The sequence below is a fragment of the Bos taurus genome, chromosome 1 (genome assembly GCF_002263795.3).
Source record: "Bos taurus isolate L1 Dominette 01449 registration number 42190680 breed Hereford chromosome 1, ARS-UCD2.0, whole genome shotgun sequence".
NCBI lineage: Eukaryota > Metazoa > Chordata > Mammalia > Artiodactyla > Bovidae > Bos > Bos taurus.
In genome coordinates, this window is record NC_037328.1 from 67,426,114 (window position 1) to 67,444,855 (window position 18,742).

The 18,742-nt window shown below is 53.8% G+C and overlaps 1 protein-coding gene across 1 annotated transcript in view; it reads left to right on the plus strand.

The window, feature by feature from the left end:
* The window catches only part of PDIA5 (protein disulfide isomerase family A member 5), a 92,765-nt gene that overhangs the window by 14,648 nt on the left and 59,375 nt on the right, over nt 1-18,742 (plus strand). Inside the window, exons 2-5 of the mRNA NM_001046091.2 lie at nt 5,052-5,178; nt 8,294-8,381; nt 18,024-18,107; nt 18,585-18,630. Coding sequence (NP_001039556.1) covers nt 5,052-5,178; nt 8,294-8,381; nt 18,024-18,107; nt 18,585-18,630 — 345 coding nt within the window. The remainder of the gene's footprint in view (nt 1-5,051; nt 5,179-8,293; nt 8,382-18,023; nt 18,108-18,584; nt 18,631-18,742) is intronic.

An 18,742-nucleotide genomic window follows, 5' to 3' on the forward strand; every position in this document is an offset into this window, starting at 1 on the left:
GAAGGGTCCACTTAAGGTGCTGTGAGTCTAGGAGCTTGTGGGGTAGAGGTAAGTCACTACCTCTGGCCAGGACCTGGGAGGCCCGAACTCTGTGACTTGACCTACTGTGTGACCGTGGTAAGTAAGTTAACCTCCCTGAGCTTCAGTTTCTTCATCTGTAGGATGAGGCTAGTGCCCACTTGTCCCGGAGGGGCAGATGGGCACAAAGCCAGGAAGGTCGTCCTCCGTGTGCTGTGTAGCCGGGTAGTTATTCTCGGTGCTGATGCTGGATTTGTGTACGTGCACATTTCTTCCTGCTTGGACGTGCTGTCCTGCCTGATTGCAGGCAGGGCCCTGAAGAGGAAAAGGTGGTGCTGGGTCTCCTGTTGTCCTCGCTCTGCCTGTGATTTGTCTCTCTAATAGTACTAATACAGATAATTACGAGGCTTGTGTCCTGTGTGCCAAGCATAACGTTAGGTTCTCTGTGTAGTTTAACTGCCTTGTTTGATCCTCAGCCAACACTGCAAGGCAGGTGTCAGTATTATCTTCTCCTCTTTGTAGGTGGGGAAGTGACACTCGTAACCCCTCAGATCATTCTGCTGTAAATGACAGTGCCTGGATTTGAGCCCAGGTTTGCCTGGACTCCAGACACAGTGCTCTTCCCATGTGTCTTGGCGGTGGTGAGACCACAGGGGGAGGAGAGCAAGCTTCTTGGCTGGAGGCCCCTGTGTCCGGCAGGCCCTAAAACGGGCAGACACCTATTCAGAAGGTGAGGGGAGAAGCCAGTGTCCTCGACCCCATTGCCTCCAGCTGTAGTAGAGGGTGGGGGTGAGGGCCTTTGTGTTGGGCACCCTGAGTGGCTGCTGGGCTCTGCAAGGTGCCTTGTGCTCTGATTGGGGGAGGGGCTCGAGTGGAGGAGACTGCTTCTCTGATGCTGGGTCCTGGTGTTCTGAGAAGGGTGCTGTGACAGGGCTTGGGAGCTCTGGGATCAGTACTCTGATGGGGGGCACTGGCTCTCTGATGCAAGTGGGACCTGGTTTTGGGGCCCGTGTTCCCCAGCAGTAGAAGGGAGTGTCCTTCCCAGGTGTGTTCTGCCCTGCACCCAGGGGAGGATTTATGGGTCTCAGCCCAGCCGGTGGGGTAGTTCAGCCCTGATGGAAATACTGTGAAGGCTGGGGTTGGCGAGCAGAAAGAAAGCAGTTATTGGGGGAAAGTCAGAAGGAGTTTGCACAGGCAACAGAAGGGGATTTTTTTTTTCTCTTCTTCCTCCAAAGTGAAAGACTTAGGGTGTAAAGAGCCTGCTTGCCTGCCAAACCCAGGAACAGCTCCATGGTTGGCTCGGATGGTGGCTGGCTTCCTTCGCACACATTGCCGTGTCCCCTCCTGAGGGCTTGACAAAACAGAGTTTGTGCATCATTAACATTGTTATTGTCGCCTTAGTTATTGTTATCAAGGTTTGTGGGTTGTGACTTATGAAGTCTGCAGGAAGGCTCTTGGCAGGGCTATCCAGGGCTCCCTGGAGCTGCATCTTAAGGGAGGGAAGGAGTGTGCATGCTGGAAAGGTTAGACTGAAGCGGAGGAGAAAGGAGAATGCTAAGCGGCTGGAGGAGAGTCCCCTTCGTTTAGAGGAGGGAGGAAAGGGCCGTGCTCCTGCCTGTCCCTGTGGTTGCTTGCTAAGGTGAGGGTCTGTCTGAGGCCATATATAGGGGCCTCTTACCCTCCTGTCAGAGATACTAAAGCGAGCATCTGAGCTCTTTGCACACCAAGTCCCCTGATTTCCCCTGGATCTACCTATCCTGACTGTTTTCCTCTTGTTCCCTTTATTTCAAATCCTCTCCTGGCAAATCCTGCCTCTCCTGTGCCCACAAACGTCCACGCGGCTCCCCACCTTTGGTGGAGACAGCCCGAGCTTCTCCCCACCCTGCGCTGCCTGTGCTCCTGCATGTGTGTGCTTCTCTCTGCAGCCTGGCCTCCCACTGCACTTGGCCTGGCCTTTGCCTGTGTGTCTCCTCCCTGGTCTGCGTTGATGTGGTACTTCCTGCTTTCTTCCTGACTTTTCTCCTGGTCCCTCCTCCTCCTCCTCCGCCTCCTTACTTCTCCCTCTGGACCCTGACCTCTGAGACTTCACTGAGTCTCACTCTCCAGTCTGGAGGACACCTCGGTGGGGTGTCTTGTCCACATATCTGTGCCTAAGCTCATTATCACCTTCCTCAATGGAAACAAAAGCCTTCTCTGCTTCTCCATTCTTGCAGTTTTGATTTTTGTTCCATTTGGGTCATTTCGGCTTCTACTCTTCCTCCCTTGCTTACAGATGAATAGTCATTGAGTTTTGTTGTTTTTCTCTTGAGCCTCTTGGAGTGAACCATTTCTCTTTACTTGGGTGCCCCACCGGGGAGTCCCTTCACCTCCAGCCTTCTGACTGCCCAGTCTGAGATCACAGCCAGATGGGGCTTTCGAGCCAGGCTTTCAGGGTCCCACCCCACCCACCCTGGACTGGCCCCACCGGCCCTCTCCTACCACTCTCCAGCCCAGACCCTCCCTGACTGCCCTGGGTCTGTCTGGTTTCCGTGCTCCCTCTGGGTCTCCCAAGAGCTGTCACAGACTCACCTTGTAACATGCTCCCAGCGGAGGACCTCTGCAAAGGTCAAGTGTGTGGCAGTCGTGTGTGTCATGTTTATTGTGTTGGACAGACGTACCCTAAGGGCTTTCAAGGGGCAGGTGCTCCTAGTTTAGGGAGTGGAGTAGGGATGGCGCAAGGTGAGGAGGAGATGGACCCTCCATAAAGAGTTCTTAACCAGGCCGGCTGCAGACAGTGCTACGTTTAAGCCCCAGCCTCAGTGTATTTCTGGTAGACCTGAAGCTGTCTGCTGTGTGAGGGTGAATGCTGGGGCAGAGGCTTCGGTGGTTTGTGTACTCTGAGAGTAGCTGTTGGTTAGAATAGAACCGTTAGATGACCTGAGGGATTCACTGGGCTTTCTAGGAAGGAAGCTGTGGATAAGCCTTGAGACTTGGTGCTCTTGTGGTTTCTGCTGTGGACACTTTGCTGTCGCTTGGCCCAGCGGAATGCTGCTGTGCTGCCTGGGCAGGTGGGCACAGGGCCCGCCATCCCTTCCCCTTTCCTGACCCCCCAGTCCAGAAATGCAGGTGCCTCTCAGGAGCGCTGATCTGCGGGTCAGAGTTCTGAGGCACTGGTCAAGGGCAGTTGTTTCTATTGACTACCCAGGTTATTTGAGGATTAAAAACAGCAACATCAACATGTTTTTCCAACAGATTCTTTTCTTTTTTTCTTTTAACCATGTGCATTTTGTTATGGACCTTTCTGGAACAACATGTAATAATAAGGTGGAGTGGACTTTCTGGTGTAGTCTCAAAGCTGCTGTGTGAAGGCGGGGGGTCCTCAGGCATTGCGCACATCCTGCCAGGGCAGAATAAAGGAAAAAGCATTCCTGGACAACTCCTTCTGATGGTTTTACTCTGTGGAGAAGGTTAAGTTGCATCCAATGGCAGATTATATTTAGAAGCACTAGAATATGGACACATTTCTGTCTTGTACTCTGCTGAGATGGAAATTTACATTATATATTACAGTAACTGGTACTGTTAGAGTGCTGTATGATTTATAAGGCATGTTCGATAAGTTACCCCCTTTCATCCTCACAGCTGTCCCACGAGGGGAGGTATCATTATGTCCACATTGGATGCGAAGCACTAAGTCTGTAGAAGGTTGAGTGATGTTGCCTGGGCATCTTCGCTATTGAGTGGAGCTCAGACTCAATGCAAGACTTCTGGCTACAAAGAGGCAATGGCCTAAGAGGACCTGGGGTCACATAGAGAGACGGGGGTTCAGATGCTAGCCCTGCTTCTTATTAGCTATGCAACTTTGGTCAAACTAACTGATCTATAAGATCAAGAGCATCGGATAATCTGTAGTTGCCTCTTCTTACCACATTCCTCCTCCAGAACCCTCTTGGGGGGACTAGGTTAGCAACATTCTGGAAGAGGGAGGGGAAGGTGCTGAGGGGTAGAGGCCTAGAGAAGATGGGTGATCTCAAGGTTCAGTTTGTCTGCACCCTGCCTGGTGTCTCCTGGCAGAGCGTTTCTTATTCCGTCTCTCCAGGTGTTAACCGCGGTATTCTTTGCTGGCTGTGCAGGGGCCTGTTGGCCGGCTGTGTGGGTGAGGGGCTCTGCTGTGTCACAGTTTTCTTCAGACATTTAACAGCCTCCCCGTCCCTGCTCCTGCTTTCAGCCCACCTCTCATGCCTGCAGCAGGGCCTGGTACTTCCAGGGCCCAAGGTGTTCAGGGTTTTCTGTGGGAGAATTGGCTTGTTTCTTGTTGGCTGGTCTCCTTAGACCATTAGCTAAGTGGGGGAAGTGGAAAACCCCTCACCCACCCATTCATTCCCATCCTGAATGGGATCACATTAAGAGGCGATCATACTTCTCTGTGGATTTGGGGCTTTGGTGCTTCTAGGCGGGATGGAGTTTTCACATTGCTCCACTGTGTGACATTTGAGGGCAGGGCAGAGTACAGACCTTGACCTCGCAGAGAGGTCTTGATTGAAAGGGTGGCAGGAACGTCCATGCAGCATGCTTATGCACCCATGCAGTCCGTATGGCCTCATACAAAAAGTGCACGAAGAGGAAGGGGGAGCTGGTGGCTGGGAGTGGGCTGGAAGAGTCCCTGTGGGAGGGGTGCTACTTGGAGAGTACGTGCGTGAGTGCTAAGTTGTTTTAGTCGTGTCCCACTCTTTGTGACCCTATGGACTGTGGTGCTCCAGGCTCCTCTGCCCATGGGATTCTCTAGGCAAGAATACTGGAGTGGCTCGCCATGCCCTCCTCCAGGGGATCTTCCCAACCCGGGTCTCCTGCGTTGGCAGGCGGCTTCTTTACCACTAGTGCTGCCTGGGATTTGGAGAGGGGGTGAGGCAAAAGGCAGGTGTCGGGTTGAGAGGAGGGTTGTACCTTATCCCTCCCCAGTCAGTTGTGCCTAGGGGCAACACATCTGGGGGTGCTTCTTGTCCTCGGGCCCACTGGGACTTGGGACTCACGGTCCTTGGCTCCTTGATCCCCAGGTGGTCCTGCCGACGTGGCTGTCCTCCGCAAAGTTCTCCTCACTCATCGAGAGAATCTCTGACCCCAAGGACTTGAAAAAACTTCTCAGGACCCGGAATAATGTACTGGTGCTTTACTCCAAATCTGGTGAGTGCCTCTCCTGGCCTTGGGGCCGTGGTCAGGGATGCAGTGGGATAGAAAGGAAGGAGCGGGGGCAGAGATGGGAGGCAGAGACCCCAGGACTAAAAACTGCTCACCGAGGGTCCTGACGAAGGGGCATTAGTGCTGCTGCTTTGGATCCCTAAGAGGTTATTTTAGTTCCTTTTACCAGGGTTCCTTAGGAAAAGCCCCCTGGAGTCCCTCAGTGCCTCAGGAGGGAGACGAAATGTGTGTGAAGGAGGCCAGAGGACACCCTGGATGGACTCTCTGGCTGCTGGACAGCAGGCCATCCCCGCCAGGGCCACACTTCACCAGAGCTGTGGATTAACTGACTGACTGGGCCAGCCTGTCTCCAGCTGATGCCCCAGGCATGGGGGCACACACCCAGGCTGGCAGTCCTGGCCTTGCCTGGCCCCAGTCTGTCTCGCTCTGGGGTCAGAACAAGAGACTGAGTTTGGAGTGGGCTCCGCGCTCAGTGTGGGGTGGAAATAGCGGTTTGCTTCTTCTGACCTTGAGGCTGGAGAGGGCATCATAGACGGAGAGGTTTGCTCAGCTCTTGGCTGCGACTTCGAACATCTGACTTGACACTGTTCCAGCAGAGTTAAGTGTTCTTGCTGCCCTCAAGGATGCCAAGTTTTCTGTGCCCCAGAGAAGCAGTAGCCGGTAGTCGGGGCCAGTTCCGGCACAGCTCTCTCAGCAGCTCATACTCGACACCCAGCCCAGGGCGGGAGCAGGGAGGTGGTGGTGCTGATGGATCTTCTGGATAGACGCGTGTCCCTCCTGAGGCCTGCGTCCTCCACACACCCGGCACGTGCTGGCCCATGCCGTTCTGAGGGCCTGGCACACGCTCCCAGGGATTGTTTTTCTGTTGGGAATGGGGGAAACTGAGGCAGGGGGCAGTAAGAGTCGCTCCTGAGGCCTGGGCTCCAGGGCCCTGAACAAGCGTGTCTCAACATCCTTGGGTGCCCCTGGAGCTAGGGGCTCGTCAGCCCACCCAGGAACATGCTCACTTTCTTCCCTGTGCACACCCCTTCCCATAAGCTCACCTTCTTAGAAGGGCTCTGCAAGGAACTTCTGAGACACACTCTCATTTGCTGCCTTGCCATGAGGGAGGCGGAGAAGGCAATGGCATCCCACTCCAGTACTATTGCCTGGAAAATCCCATGGACGGAGGAAACTGGTGGGCTGCAGTCCATGGGATCGCTGAGGGTCAGACACGACTGAGTGACTTGACTTTCACTTTTCACTTTCATGCATTGGAGAAGGAAATGGCAACCCACTCCAGTGTTCTTGCCTGGAGAATCCCAGGGATGGGGGAGCCTGGTGGGCTTCCATCTGTGGGGTCGCACAGAGTCAGACACGACTGAAGCGACTTAGCAGCAGCAGCGTGAGGAGGCAGTGCAGGTTGTCAGGTGATGTCCAGTTTACGAGTGAGGAAATTGGAGCTGCCTGGCCTGAGGTCCTTCAGGCAGTGGACGCTAGGGCGGGTCCCTCTGTCCCCTTTTTTTGCCTGGCCTCCTCTGCTGGAGGCAGGAATAACGTGCGAAGTCTGCAGTGATGGAGGCTCAGCCATCAGGAAAAGATGCGGAGAGTAGAGAGTGGGAAGGTGAGGTGTCTAGCCCAGGGCCTGAGGGGCTGGGAGCGCTCGTTTTCTCTTCTGCCCTGGCCCAACCTCTGTCCCTGCCTCTTGGCAGTGGAGCTCTCAGCAGCCCTGTGCACCTGACTCCTCCCTGGTCTGGATCTCTGGGCTTGGACCCCAGTGGTCCTTTTACCGTCCTGCCTCCTGCCCAGGCCTGTCCTGACACTGGGGACCTCCCGTGGCTTCAGGAGCACTGGCTTCTCTCCCCTCCTCTTCCTAGCCAGTGCCTCCCTTTCCATGGCTGAAAGGCAGGCTTAGGGAGAGGGCTTCATGTGCTCTACTCAAGTTTCCCTCCCCCGCCTCCCGATCCCAGTCTGAAGGGTGGGACGACCTTTCCCACCTCGGCTGAGCCCCCGCACCCCCCCCACCCCCCACATTGGCCTGGGGGTTTCAGGGAGGGCCTCTGTGGGTGGCTCTGTGCAGGGCTCTTGAAGGATGTTTTCTATTCACTGCATAAAAGACTCAGCAGGCTTTGTGTTCACAAACAGCTTCCATTATCCACACTAGAAAAGGAGATCTGAGGAGGCAAATAATTCAGATATCATTTCTGCTTGGCTTTGAAACATATCATGCAGTTTCTGGCGGGTGAGGGCGGTAGCCTGCTGTCCCCACAGTGTCTGCATAGGGGCCCTTTCCAGGGAGCTAGCTGACAGGGACAATGGGGGAGCGTGACAGCCCGGCCACAGCCACCACGCAGTGGAGCACCACAGGCTGGTGGCATGGCGATCCTGGCCACAGGGGCTCCATGTCTAAGAGCCTGCCCTCGTAGCGTACATTCCAGGGGCTCTGCCCCGACACCTCGTCCTTTCTCACGCTCACTCTGCCTGGCCCTGAGGCGTAGTCCGTGGTCCTGCAGCTGACCCCCCCGGGGTACTGCCAGGCTGGGGAAGCAGGCTGTGAGAGTGACTTGGGTACATTTAGCGTCGGTCCATCAGAGACCAGAGTCGCAGGTAAACCTCATTTAATCATGGTGTTGTGCAGAGCCCCTAGGTGAGTGTGTGACGCACAGGTGAAGGAAAGGGTCTAGTCCCTGCCCTTGTCAATTCCCAGGTTGGGCACCAGGTCAGGCAAGCGTGGAACCAGCAGACTCGTTGCCTGCTTAGTTATAGAACTGTAATTGTTTGGTTATAGAATTTTCAAAGTGTGTCCCAGAAAGGTAACGAGTCAGAGATTCTACGGGGAGTTGAGGATCTACCTGAGAGACGGCAGAGTGAGGTGTGAGACGTGGCTTGAAGGAGGGGTGACGGGTTCTGCATCTGTGAGGGTCTCCCCTGCAGGAGCGGGGCTTTCTGAGAAGAGCTGGATGGTCCTCAGTTAGAACCGTTGCCCACAGGGATGTATTCTAGCTGGTGCTCAGAACCTCACCTCTAGGACTGGCCTCCGTCCTTCCTTGCCGAGGCAAGATGGCAGGGGTGGGGGCAGTGTGCTTGGGTACAGGTGTTTATTTGTTTGTTTATTTTGCAGAAGCTGCAGCTGAAAGTCACCTCAAGTTACTGTCTACTGTCGCCCAGGCAGTGAAAGGACAAGGCACCATCTGCTGGGTGGACTGTGGGTATGATCCTGGGGACGTGGGACATGGTGGCTGGAGGGCGAGGGGTGGGCTCTGGTAGGTTGGGTGGGAATTGTTCCTGATTGATATTCTGGGAGAGGAGGTATGATGGAGAGACAACTGCAGAAGGACGCCCTCCCCCGAACCCCCCCAGTGATGCTGCAGGACCGCTATGGGCTGGAGAAGGGTAGGTGTGGCTCCCCCTCCTGTCTTTCCCCATCCCTCTTCTTCCCTTTTACATAGTACTTTTACTTGTTACTCTGTTGTCATGCACTTGATTTTTGTCTTCTCAGAGGGTGGCAGAAGGAGCCTTGATGCCCGAAGAGGCAAGATGATTTTCAGGGCCACTTGGTGGGCTCGTTTATGGGGGGAATCTGCGTTGAGAACCATGTGCTTTACCCGCAGCCCAGGCCCTTCATGGGGGTCTCCAGGGCCCACAGGGCACAAGTTGGGAGTCAGCTGGCAGACCTGTCTGTTGCCCTGGCTTCCGAGGTGGCTCCGTCACACGGGTCAGTCCTGGACAGGTGGCTGAGTCCTTCCAGCTCTTTGCTCTGGCCTGTGTCCCTACCCCAATGTGTCCCGATGACAAGGCTGTGAGCTGCTCCTCCTCCTGCTGCCCCTGCCCCCTCCCAGAGACTCTGTGTCACTGTCATGGTGGCAGAATCACACGCCAGCCCACAGGAGGCCCCTTCTGAGTGTGGCAAAGGGGGCGCTTTGAACTCCTCAGATCCTTCTGAGTTTGGGGGTTTTAAGTCCATGGTGTTTTCGGCTTCCCTTCCTTCTCCTCATTAGGAGTAATTGCCACATCTCTCCACATTCAGCACTTTTGCTGCTGGGATTTATATACACACACCTCTTGTCACATAATTAGTTCCCAATTGGGCATAGATTGGCAAAAACAGAGCAAAGACACAGACAGTGAAACATATGGAAAAGGTCGGGAAGAATAGGTTTGTTTTTCACGTTTGTTGAGCACTGTCTGCCTGCAAGGCACTGCACTGGGTGGACACCAGCATTTACATGTCCTTCTGATCGAGGACAGGAGGTGTTCCCAGGGCCGCTGGGTCCTCACCTGGATGTGGGGTTTATTGGGAACGTGAGTTTGGGAAGAGCAGGGGAGAGGATCACAGGTAGTACTATAGTTTTGTTAGTACGGGGACGAGGTGGGGCTCTCCTGGGAACATGGCAGTTCTTTTCCTGCATGGCCCATAAGGGTCTTTGTAACCTTTAATATCTCTGTCCTTGCCTGAGTCACAAACCTTTTACTACTGTGTGGGTTCCGTGAGCTGTTAGGGGCTCCACTCCAGTGCAGTCGTCTCCCTCTTCAACCTAAGTTCTCAGTGGCTGTTTTGCAAATAAACTTCTGGGACACAACTGTTTTATAATTGGTAACCTCAAGCTGTGGAGGAGCCTGGTAGGCTGCAGTCCATGGGGCCGCTAAGAGTCAGACACGACAGAGCGACTTCACTTTCACTTTTCACTTTCATGCATTGGAGAAGGAAATGGCAACCCACTCCAGTGTTCTTGCCTGGAGAATCCCAGGGACAGGGGAGCCTGGTGGGCTGCCGTATCTGGGGTCGCACAGAGTCGGACACAACTGAAGCGACTTAGCAGCAGCAGCCTCAAGCTGGTCCTGCCTGTCATTGGAGAGAACTGATAGAAAGTCATATTTTGACAAAGCACTGAATGAGAGCAGAAGACGTCTTCGTCAAGCAGTGTTTGCTGTACTGTGTGTGTGTGTGTGTGTGTGTGTGTGTGTGTGTGTGTGTGCGTGCGTGTGTGCGTGTGCGCGCGCGTGCCTGTCTGGCCTCACACCTCCCGATTGATTCAAACACCAGTTTAATGGAACAGATGGCTCACTAAACAGTTGATGAGATTTCAGTTGTTGGTTGCTTCTAGTTCAGAGTGGGTCTGGATGTGTTTTTATCTCCCAGGTGTGTCTCTGTCTCCTGTATTTTACCAGGACTGCTCTGTGTGACTGGCAAAGTGATAGAGCCCGTTAGAGGGGATAGGGTTCTCTGGAATCTCCATACCAAGCCAATGGAGCCTCATCACAGGGAGTTCTTCCCAGGCTCGTAGGTGGCGGAAGTGGGCAGGAGAGCTTGGTTTAGGTGGATGAACCCCATCCACCTGGGTCCATTCACTTGAGCACTTACTCTGTGCTTTGAGGCACAGACCTGGCTAATAGTGTCTTTGAGGATTGCAGTGTGCAAGGAGGCAGCAGACATCTAGCCAGGTGATTACAGTCACTTCATTCATTCTGCCTAGAAAGGTTGAAGACAACTTCACAGAGGAGGTTGAGTTCAGACTTGGGGCAAGCCTTCAGAGGACCAAGTCTTTCACATGCCCGGGGCTTCCCTGCAGGCAGCTCCCTGTGGTGTGGCCCCTTGGGTTGTCTGGCCGATGGGACTGGAGGTGACAGTCCTGCCTTGCTCCCTGGACAGGCAGGACTGTATGGGACTGGGCTTGGTGTGTAAAGACAGACTAAGAAGAAGAGAACTGGGGACTCATTTGGAGACATAATATCTGGAATCAATAAAAAGTGCCGCTGGGAGAGAGAATCCTGTGACTTGATGCTCTAAGATGAAGATCTAGGGGGCAACTTATGACTTTAAAGAGGTAACCTGAAGACAAAGGGTTGACTGTTCACATAATTGCTACTCAACTCATGCCTCTAAGAGGAGGCATAAGCTGAAATATTAAGTAGCTTTTAAAAGTTTAGATAAGTAGGTGGATTATGGAGCTATAATGGATGATGTTGGAAGCCAGAATATCAGAGGTAGGATACAACTAAATCTTCCCCAGAACAACCACAGGGATAGAACTGGGAGCTCTGGTCCATGCGGGCCGCCCTGGGGGGCAGGGCACGGATCACCATTACACAGGGAGATCCCCATGGATGTGAGCTGGAGAACCCCTTCTGTCAGCTGCTCCTGCTCAGAGATTTCTGAACGTGCCCCATAAACCATTAGGGGAACCCAGTGTGTTCTTTCCAAGCCCTGTGATGACAGCTCTCAACCGTCGCCCTAACAGCACTCAGCTGTGTTCTTGAGTCTGAATGAGATGCCCCTGGGGTGGGCAGATGGAAGGGCAGAAATGCTCCGGCGAGTGCTCTCCTCTGCTCTGCAGGCGTGTGAGCGGGGGACCACAGGTGAACAGCCGGAGCACGGCTGCCCTTGCATGGGCCCTGCTGCATGTGGTTCCCCACCTCTGCGTCCCGCCTTGCCAGCGAAGGGATGGAGGCAGAATAGGGATGCCGGGTCTTGCGGTGGGATGATGGCCCCTCTGCTTTCCTCCTTTAGAAGGCAGGTGAGGGGGCCAGTGGGCATCTGGGGGAGAGAAGACAGTGCTCCAGGGTGGGGAATCTGTAGAGTGTGTGCTGTAATGACACAGCCCCTGGCTGAAGGGTCAGCTCAGCTGCTTACTAGCCCAGTGACCCTGGCCAGGTCGCTTACCCTGAATCTGTTTACTCATCTGTAAACGGAACAATAATACATAGTCTGCTTTCTTTCTGGGTCTGTGGTGAGGATCAGGTAAATGAAAGTTCTTTGTAGAATAGAATTTAAATCTGAGATCCCATTCTACTCTTTTTATTTTTCATCTGGGCCAGTTTGTTAGGGCATCAAGAAGTTGGAGGGAGGGAGATGATATATTTGTCTTCAAGAGCTTTTCCTTGGGTGAGGACCCCTTGGTCATTGTGAGGATGCCTCTGAAGAGAGATGAGTCAGCTGCAGTGCACAGGCTGTTCTGTTTGGACCCTTAAGAACTATGGGGTGCTGTGAAACTTGTGGGACTGTAGGTTTGAGGCCTGGCTTTGAGCCTAGGCTCTGACAGCAAATAGCTGTGTGACCTTTGGCAAGTCACTGCCTGTCTCTGGGCTTCAGTCTACTCTTGGGTGAAACATGGAGTTGAATCTTCCAAGTTGCTCTCATCCCTACATAGCCTGGTTGAGAACATTCTGGAGCTACCAGGCTCTTACATGTGTACACATAGGTGCCTGTATGTATGCACATGAAGGCACGTGTATTCATCTAAGTGTGTGGGAGGGTGTGTCTTCTGGTCTTCACGCCTTTCCCCACCCTAGGTATCTGCCTCTGACATCCCTCCTGTCCTTCCCTCTCAGCCTCTCTCCTCCTCTGTTCCTCTCTTTGATGGTTTCTCTTGCCTCTTCCTTTCTCTGGTCCCTGCCCATTCTTTTGGTCTTTTTCCGCCTCTCTTCTCTATGTGGATATTTCTTCTCTTTTCCTTGCTTTTCAGGCTCTTTCCTCCCTACCCCTGCCTGCACACCGACAGCCACACACACCCTTCTCTGCCGGTTTTCTCCCAGGCCCCGGGCCCGTAACTTGTTGCTCTGAGGTGTCTGTAGGCTTTCTGGCCTCCGTCCAGGGACCTGTCAGCTCTCCCTTTCCCTCACTCTACCTCCTGGCTCAGATCTCAGCAGCCACACTCGGGTTGGCTGGTGGTACTTGTTCAGCTCTTAAGTGGGTTGTGTGTGAGGGAGTTGGTATTCCCTGCGTGCTCTGCAGCCTGGCATCGGGCTCGGCCTTGGCTCGGAGTGCTGCTGTCTGGACAGCAAAGCTGGAGCCAGCAGGCGGGACCTGTGCCCGGCGTGCTGATTCCAGGGGCTGATTCTCACTGGGCCGAGGCAGCCTTATGGGGTGCTTGCCGCTTTCTTCTCCCGAGGGTGAAGGTCATTATGTTACGGCATTTTCCTCCTTTCCCGCTCTCATTCTCCCATCTGCTGTCTTTCTCCAGGAGCAGCACTGGCTTCCCAGATCCGAGATGGGGGGGCCTGCCAGGGCAGGCATAACGTATTTTGAAGCCCATGTTTTCTTCCAGAAATTATTTGCTCCTTTACATGTAAGCATGTGGAATCACCGTGGGATATAAAGTGGGCTTCCAGAAACGGTTGTCGTGCTTTTGTTGTAGCTTCAGACACCTCCTGGCATGCTGCCATGCTCTCATGAGGGCTCTGTGTCCCCTCCAGAACTGCTGGGCTGGGGAAGCAGGTGGAGGATGGGATGACACACTCCTCTTTCTTGTGTCCCGTCTCTCTTATGAGCTCTGCTGGGTGATTCATGCTCGATCAGGTGCCTTCTTGAGGTCATACCCAGGAGGACAGGCAGACCTGGGAGGATCCTGCTGTGGGAGTCCCGTTGTCAGCAGGGCTAATGACCAGCCCCCCAGGTCCTGGCAAACTGGAGGCCTGGCTCTTCCAGGGCTGTTCTCTGTCTCCCGGCTTTGTCCTCCAACCCCTTCCTTCCATGTCGTCCTCTACAAGTCACTCTGATGCTGTTTCTTGCTCACTCGCTCATCTTTCATTTTCTTCATGTCTCTGAAGTGGGGAACATGTCCCACCTTTCCTCTCCTTCCCACCCTCAGGGTCACAGGTACATCTGCTCAGAGTCCTGCCGTGTTAGACCCAGCAGATAGGGTCTCTTCTTTGGTGGGAAAACGGACCCCAGGAAGGCTGAGTGGGCCAAGGGCACACAGTGTCCAAGACAAGCTGGGGATCCTTATAGTCTGCTTTCTGCCTGCTGCAGGAGGCTGCCCAGGGTTTGAGTGGATGTAAGGTTGTTGCCTGGCCAAGCGAGGATCTGATCATGAGTTAGGAGAGAGATGATGGAGGTTCAGATCTTTTTTGAATCTCCACCATCTGTCCTGGCTTCTGGCTCCTAGTTCGTCCGTCAGGATGCAGGCAGCCTGCCTTGGTGTTTTAGTAATACTTGACCCCATAGGGGGATGGAAAGCTCTGTCCAGCTTGTGTGACAGCTCTGCATTTTGCAGCTGGGGAACCAGGGTCCTGCTGGAGGTCACAGGCTGGCTAGTGGCAGAGCCAGACCTAGATGCCCAGTCGCTGCAGCTGGCGGCCACTGCGGGAGGATTTCCTACTTAGGCTGTGACTTCTGTAAGTCGAGTACCCCCTTGCAGAGCCTCCAGCACCTTACTTCTCCCTCTTCTGCTCTCACCCTCTCACCTTTTATCTCTGGTGGGTCTCTTGAATGATCCTCACTGCACGTGCAGATCTAGTAAGCACAGCACTGTATACCTGCAGCCACTCTCTGCACTGCTGGCCAGCGACCCACAACAAAGTTGAACAAAAACACTGGGCTGTCTGTCTGGGCTGGGGATAGGGAGGGAAGTGTGAAAAGGCTTCAGTGATCTTCCTCCACATTCTCTGTAGAGCAGAGTCCAGGGAGGCGGGGGAAGAGGGGATGTGGCAGGTCGGGGTGAGTAACCAGTAACCAGGCAGAGGACGGTGAGGAGCCAGCAGAGAAGGCTGGTTCCTGCAGGACAGTCTAGGGAGTGACAGGTGAAGACCTCTGCACTGCCAGTCACTTTCTGTGGTTGTCCCCTCCCTCTCATCCCAGCAAAGCAGCTCATTCCCTGTTGTCTGCCTTTGTCTCCTTCCCCGCCAGAGCATTAGTCATTGGCTAGGGAAGGGCGGGAGCACAGTTAACTGCGAAATCTATCAACCCAGATCCTTTTAAGTCCCTGAACTTGGGTAATTTCTCCCCTTCTTGAACTCTTACGACTTTTCGTGTACTGCACAGTTAGTGCATATGTGCACACACACACACACATACACACTCTGAGAGTCAGAATCATAGGACGGAGGGGAGCTGATCTGAAAGCGCACTGTCAGGAATTGTCACCTGGCAGGATTCCTGGAGCTAAGTAGGCAGAGCCCAGAGAGCCAGCCATGAGCGCCTCATCCCAGCACGACAGCCAGCATCACTCACTCACTCACTCAGGCTATTTATAGAGCGCCTGCTATGTGCCCTCAGCCGTTGTAACCCTGGGGAACCAGCCATGAACAAAACAAAGCCATTGGCTTGGTGGAGCAAACCTTTCTGATGGGGCTGACAGTCAGTGGACATATTGGGGGAAGGGCAGAGAGCCAGTGGGGAAGGGCGGGCGGCAGTGCCAGATGAGGGGGGCTGAGGCGCTGGGATCTGAGAACAGAGGTGCTCATAGAGGTTGGGAAGCGGGCTCCCCACCCACCGTCCTGGGTGCCTGCGCGCGCTGTGTGTGTGTCGGTGGGGGGGAGCGGTGGGGGGTGGGGGTGTGTGAAGCAGAGGAGAGGAGAGGGTTGCAGAGTCGGCCTGAGGGATCCTGTGGCCAAGATGGAGTTGTGGTTGCTGGAGGGTCATGGGGTCCTAGGCTGGCAGCGGGCGGGGCTGGACATGCCTGAGAGGAACCTCCATGCCCACCCCCAAAGCTCCACCCAGCCCAGCCAGCTGCTTTGGGACAATACTCCTAAGCCTGGCCTGGATTCCCCGGGACAGCAAGGCTTTTTCCCAAGGAGTAGGTTTTTTCTGCACAGCCAGCCGGGGTTGGGGTTGCAAAGACTAGGCCCCGTCTCTCCTCTCTTTGCTTCATAAAATCACAGGAAGAGGCTGCCAGCCAGGCTCCATGAGGAGAGCGCTGGTGTGAGGCTGCCTTGCAGTCTGGGCGCCCCTGCTGGATGCTAGCATAGGGCAAGGGTGCGGCAGGTACCTGAACCTGGTTTCTGCCGTAGCCGCTATTTGTTGTCATGTTTGAGTGGACAGTAGGTGGTCCCAGAAATCGTTGCATAAAGCAGAACAAATCCGGACAGGGAAAGTGCCAAGGGAATGGTTGTAAACATCCCAGTTGAGCCCTCTCGTCTTCCTTGGGGCACGGAAAGGGCACCTCGGACACAGTTGTCAAACAGACCCTGCTGCCTGTCCATGTGGCTTCACCACAGAGCACGTGTGGGACAGGGCAGACTAGACGGTAATCACCACCGTCAGTGGGTGCGTGGCTTCGTGGCTGCACCTTACAGGCCCCCACGCTCTTGGCCCTTCTGGGTCCCCTCCGCACCCCAGCTTCTCTGTCCTCTCTGGACTCCCTGTCTTAAAAGATTCTCACCTCCCTGGGGGAGCAGCCATGGCTGCGTCATTAGCCTTCCTTCCTGAGATCATTGAGCGTTTCTTGAGTTCTCTGTGAGCTGGGGCAGGGTTGTGGCTAGAAGCTGCAGGGGCTACAGTGATGGCCACTACAAGCAGGACTGCGTAGGGAGGGATGGTGTGGAGGTTTCGGGGGGTCCCTGAGTGTGCCTGACACACCCTCTCCAACCCACGCACCTGGCCGGTAAGACATGCTTCTTGAATTGCAAATTGCATATTCACACTTGAAATGAGGTTCCATAGTGTTGCCTGTCCATTGTGAGTGTGGCTTTTAGAATTGAGCTGAATGGTGTAATTAGTCCATCTGCTCCAGGGCTGGTGCACAGCTGTGTGAAGCTGATGGCTGTCAAAGGTGAACAGGTGGGAGCTGACAGGACTTCCCTCAGGTGGTGGTCATACCAGGCAGAGCAAATTTTCTCATGCAGTGTGTACCCACTCCAGTGTTCTTGCCTGGAGAATCCCAGGGACGGGGAAGCCTGGTGGGCTGTCGTCTATGGGGTCACACAGAGTCGGACGCAACTGAAGTGACTCAGCAGCAGCAGCAGTGTAGTCAGGGATTGGTGCAGGGTTGGGGGGCGCTGAGAGACCCTCACTGAGTCCACTGAGATGTGGGGAGAGGGTCCTGGCATGAGGAGCATGGCCGTATGAGTGGGGTAGCTGGTTGCCTCTGGTTGGAAGTTGGGAAGACTTGGCTGAGTGTGGTGAGGTCATAGGGAGGCTGCGAGAGCAGGTGAGGTCTCTGAGGGGACTGGTGCAGGGAACAGGGGAAACCAAGCCTCATGGGGGTGGGAGAGGGGTTGGAGAGATGAGGGAGAGCCAGGCAGGGTAGCAGCAGGTATCAGATCACCTGGGAGCCTCCTTAAAACACGGTTGCATGAGGACCCGCTGGGCGTTTTGATTGAGTAGGTCTGGGAAGGAGCTGAGAATTTGCACTTCTGACAGGCTCCTGGGCTGTGGTGATACTGCTGGTCCAGGGACCACATTTTGAGATCAGAGGTCTAACAGAACGGGAAGCAAGATTAGAGGGGTCATGCATAAGCACTTGGGGAACAGTGGATGGCACCCGGCCGACGCGTCTCGTTAGAAGGGCTGCAGGGGTGTGATCCTGCAGACGCTAGCACCTCACTGAACCTTTCGCTGTTCTCTCTCTGGCTTTTATCAATACCTGATCAGATTTTGTAACTCCTTCAACATCATAGAACATTTTTCTCCTACCCTGGTCTGGTGGTGGCACATGCCGCAAATCAGAGGTTTAAAAAAAAAAAAACTCGCTGGGGCCACAGGTGGAGCTTCTGAGTCATGGTCTGCGAGAGGGTCAGGGAATCAGCATGTTTGAAAACTTCCCCCAGGTGATTCTAATGAGCAGCCGGGATTGGGAACCACTCCCCTGAGCTTGTTTTTCTTAAAATGTGCCACCTGCCCACTAAGCTTTTAGGGAACTTACTTTGTCTGGATCCACCAGATGGCCCCTTACAGGCAGTGATCTGTCCTCCCCATCTGCTTGCCTCTGTCTTTCCAGATCAGTCCAGATCCTGCTGGTTTCCCTCCTTCCTCCAGTTCTCTGAGAACTCATTTGTAGTGAGGGCCTCACTTGCTATTGAGAATCCTAAGTTATCTCCTTTACTCTTAGGTCACCAGCAGATTTTCCTCTGTCAAAACCTTCACAAGGACTTTAGGTAACAAGTGTCTTTTCCCCAACATTTGTGTCTTTCAGTGACGCAGAAAGTAGAAAATTGTGCAAGAAGATGAAAGTTGACCTGAGTGCAAAGGACAAAAAGGTTGAATTATTCCATTACCAGTAAGTACACATAGACTTTTCCAATTTCCAAATAAATACTAAAAGCTTTCATTGGTATTCTCCGCAAACCACAGTTTTTAGTGAGATTAATTTTATTTCAGAATGATGTTTTTTGTGTTTACAATTATTTCTTAAAAAAAAAAAAACTTGAGCTGTGTTCAACAGCTGAATCTTACTAAGATTCTGCAGGAAATCTAAAGGTTAAGTGTCTTCAGGTGAGTGCGTGCCAAGTCGTATCTGACTTTTTGTGATGCTGTGGACCGTAGCCTACCAAGCTCCTCTGTCCCCGGGATTCTCCAGGCAAGAATACTGGAGTGGGTTCCCATGTCCTCCTCCAGGGAATCTTCCCTACCCAGGGATCAAACCCAAGTCTCTTTTGTCTCCTGCAGGCAGCTTCTTTACCACTAGTGCCACCTGGGAAGCCCATGTCTTCATAACCAATCCTAACATTAACACCTTTTTCTCCTGTTTTCACAGGGATGGTGCATTTCATACTGAATATAACCGAGCTGTGACGTTTAAGGTAAATTTCCCTGCCTTGTTCTCAGCAGAGGAGGAAGGGCAGAGTGATCTGAGGGAGTCTCATCTGTAGAACACAGGTCAGCAGAATGCCTGGAGAAGTTTGTAGCTGTGAA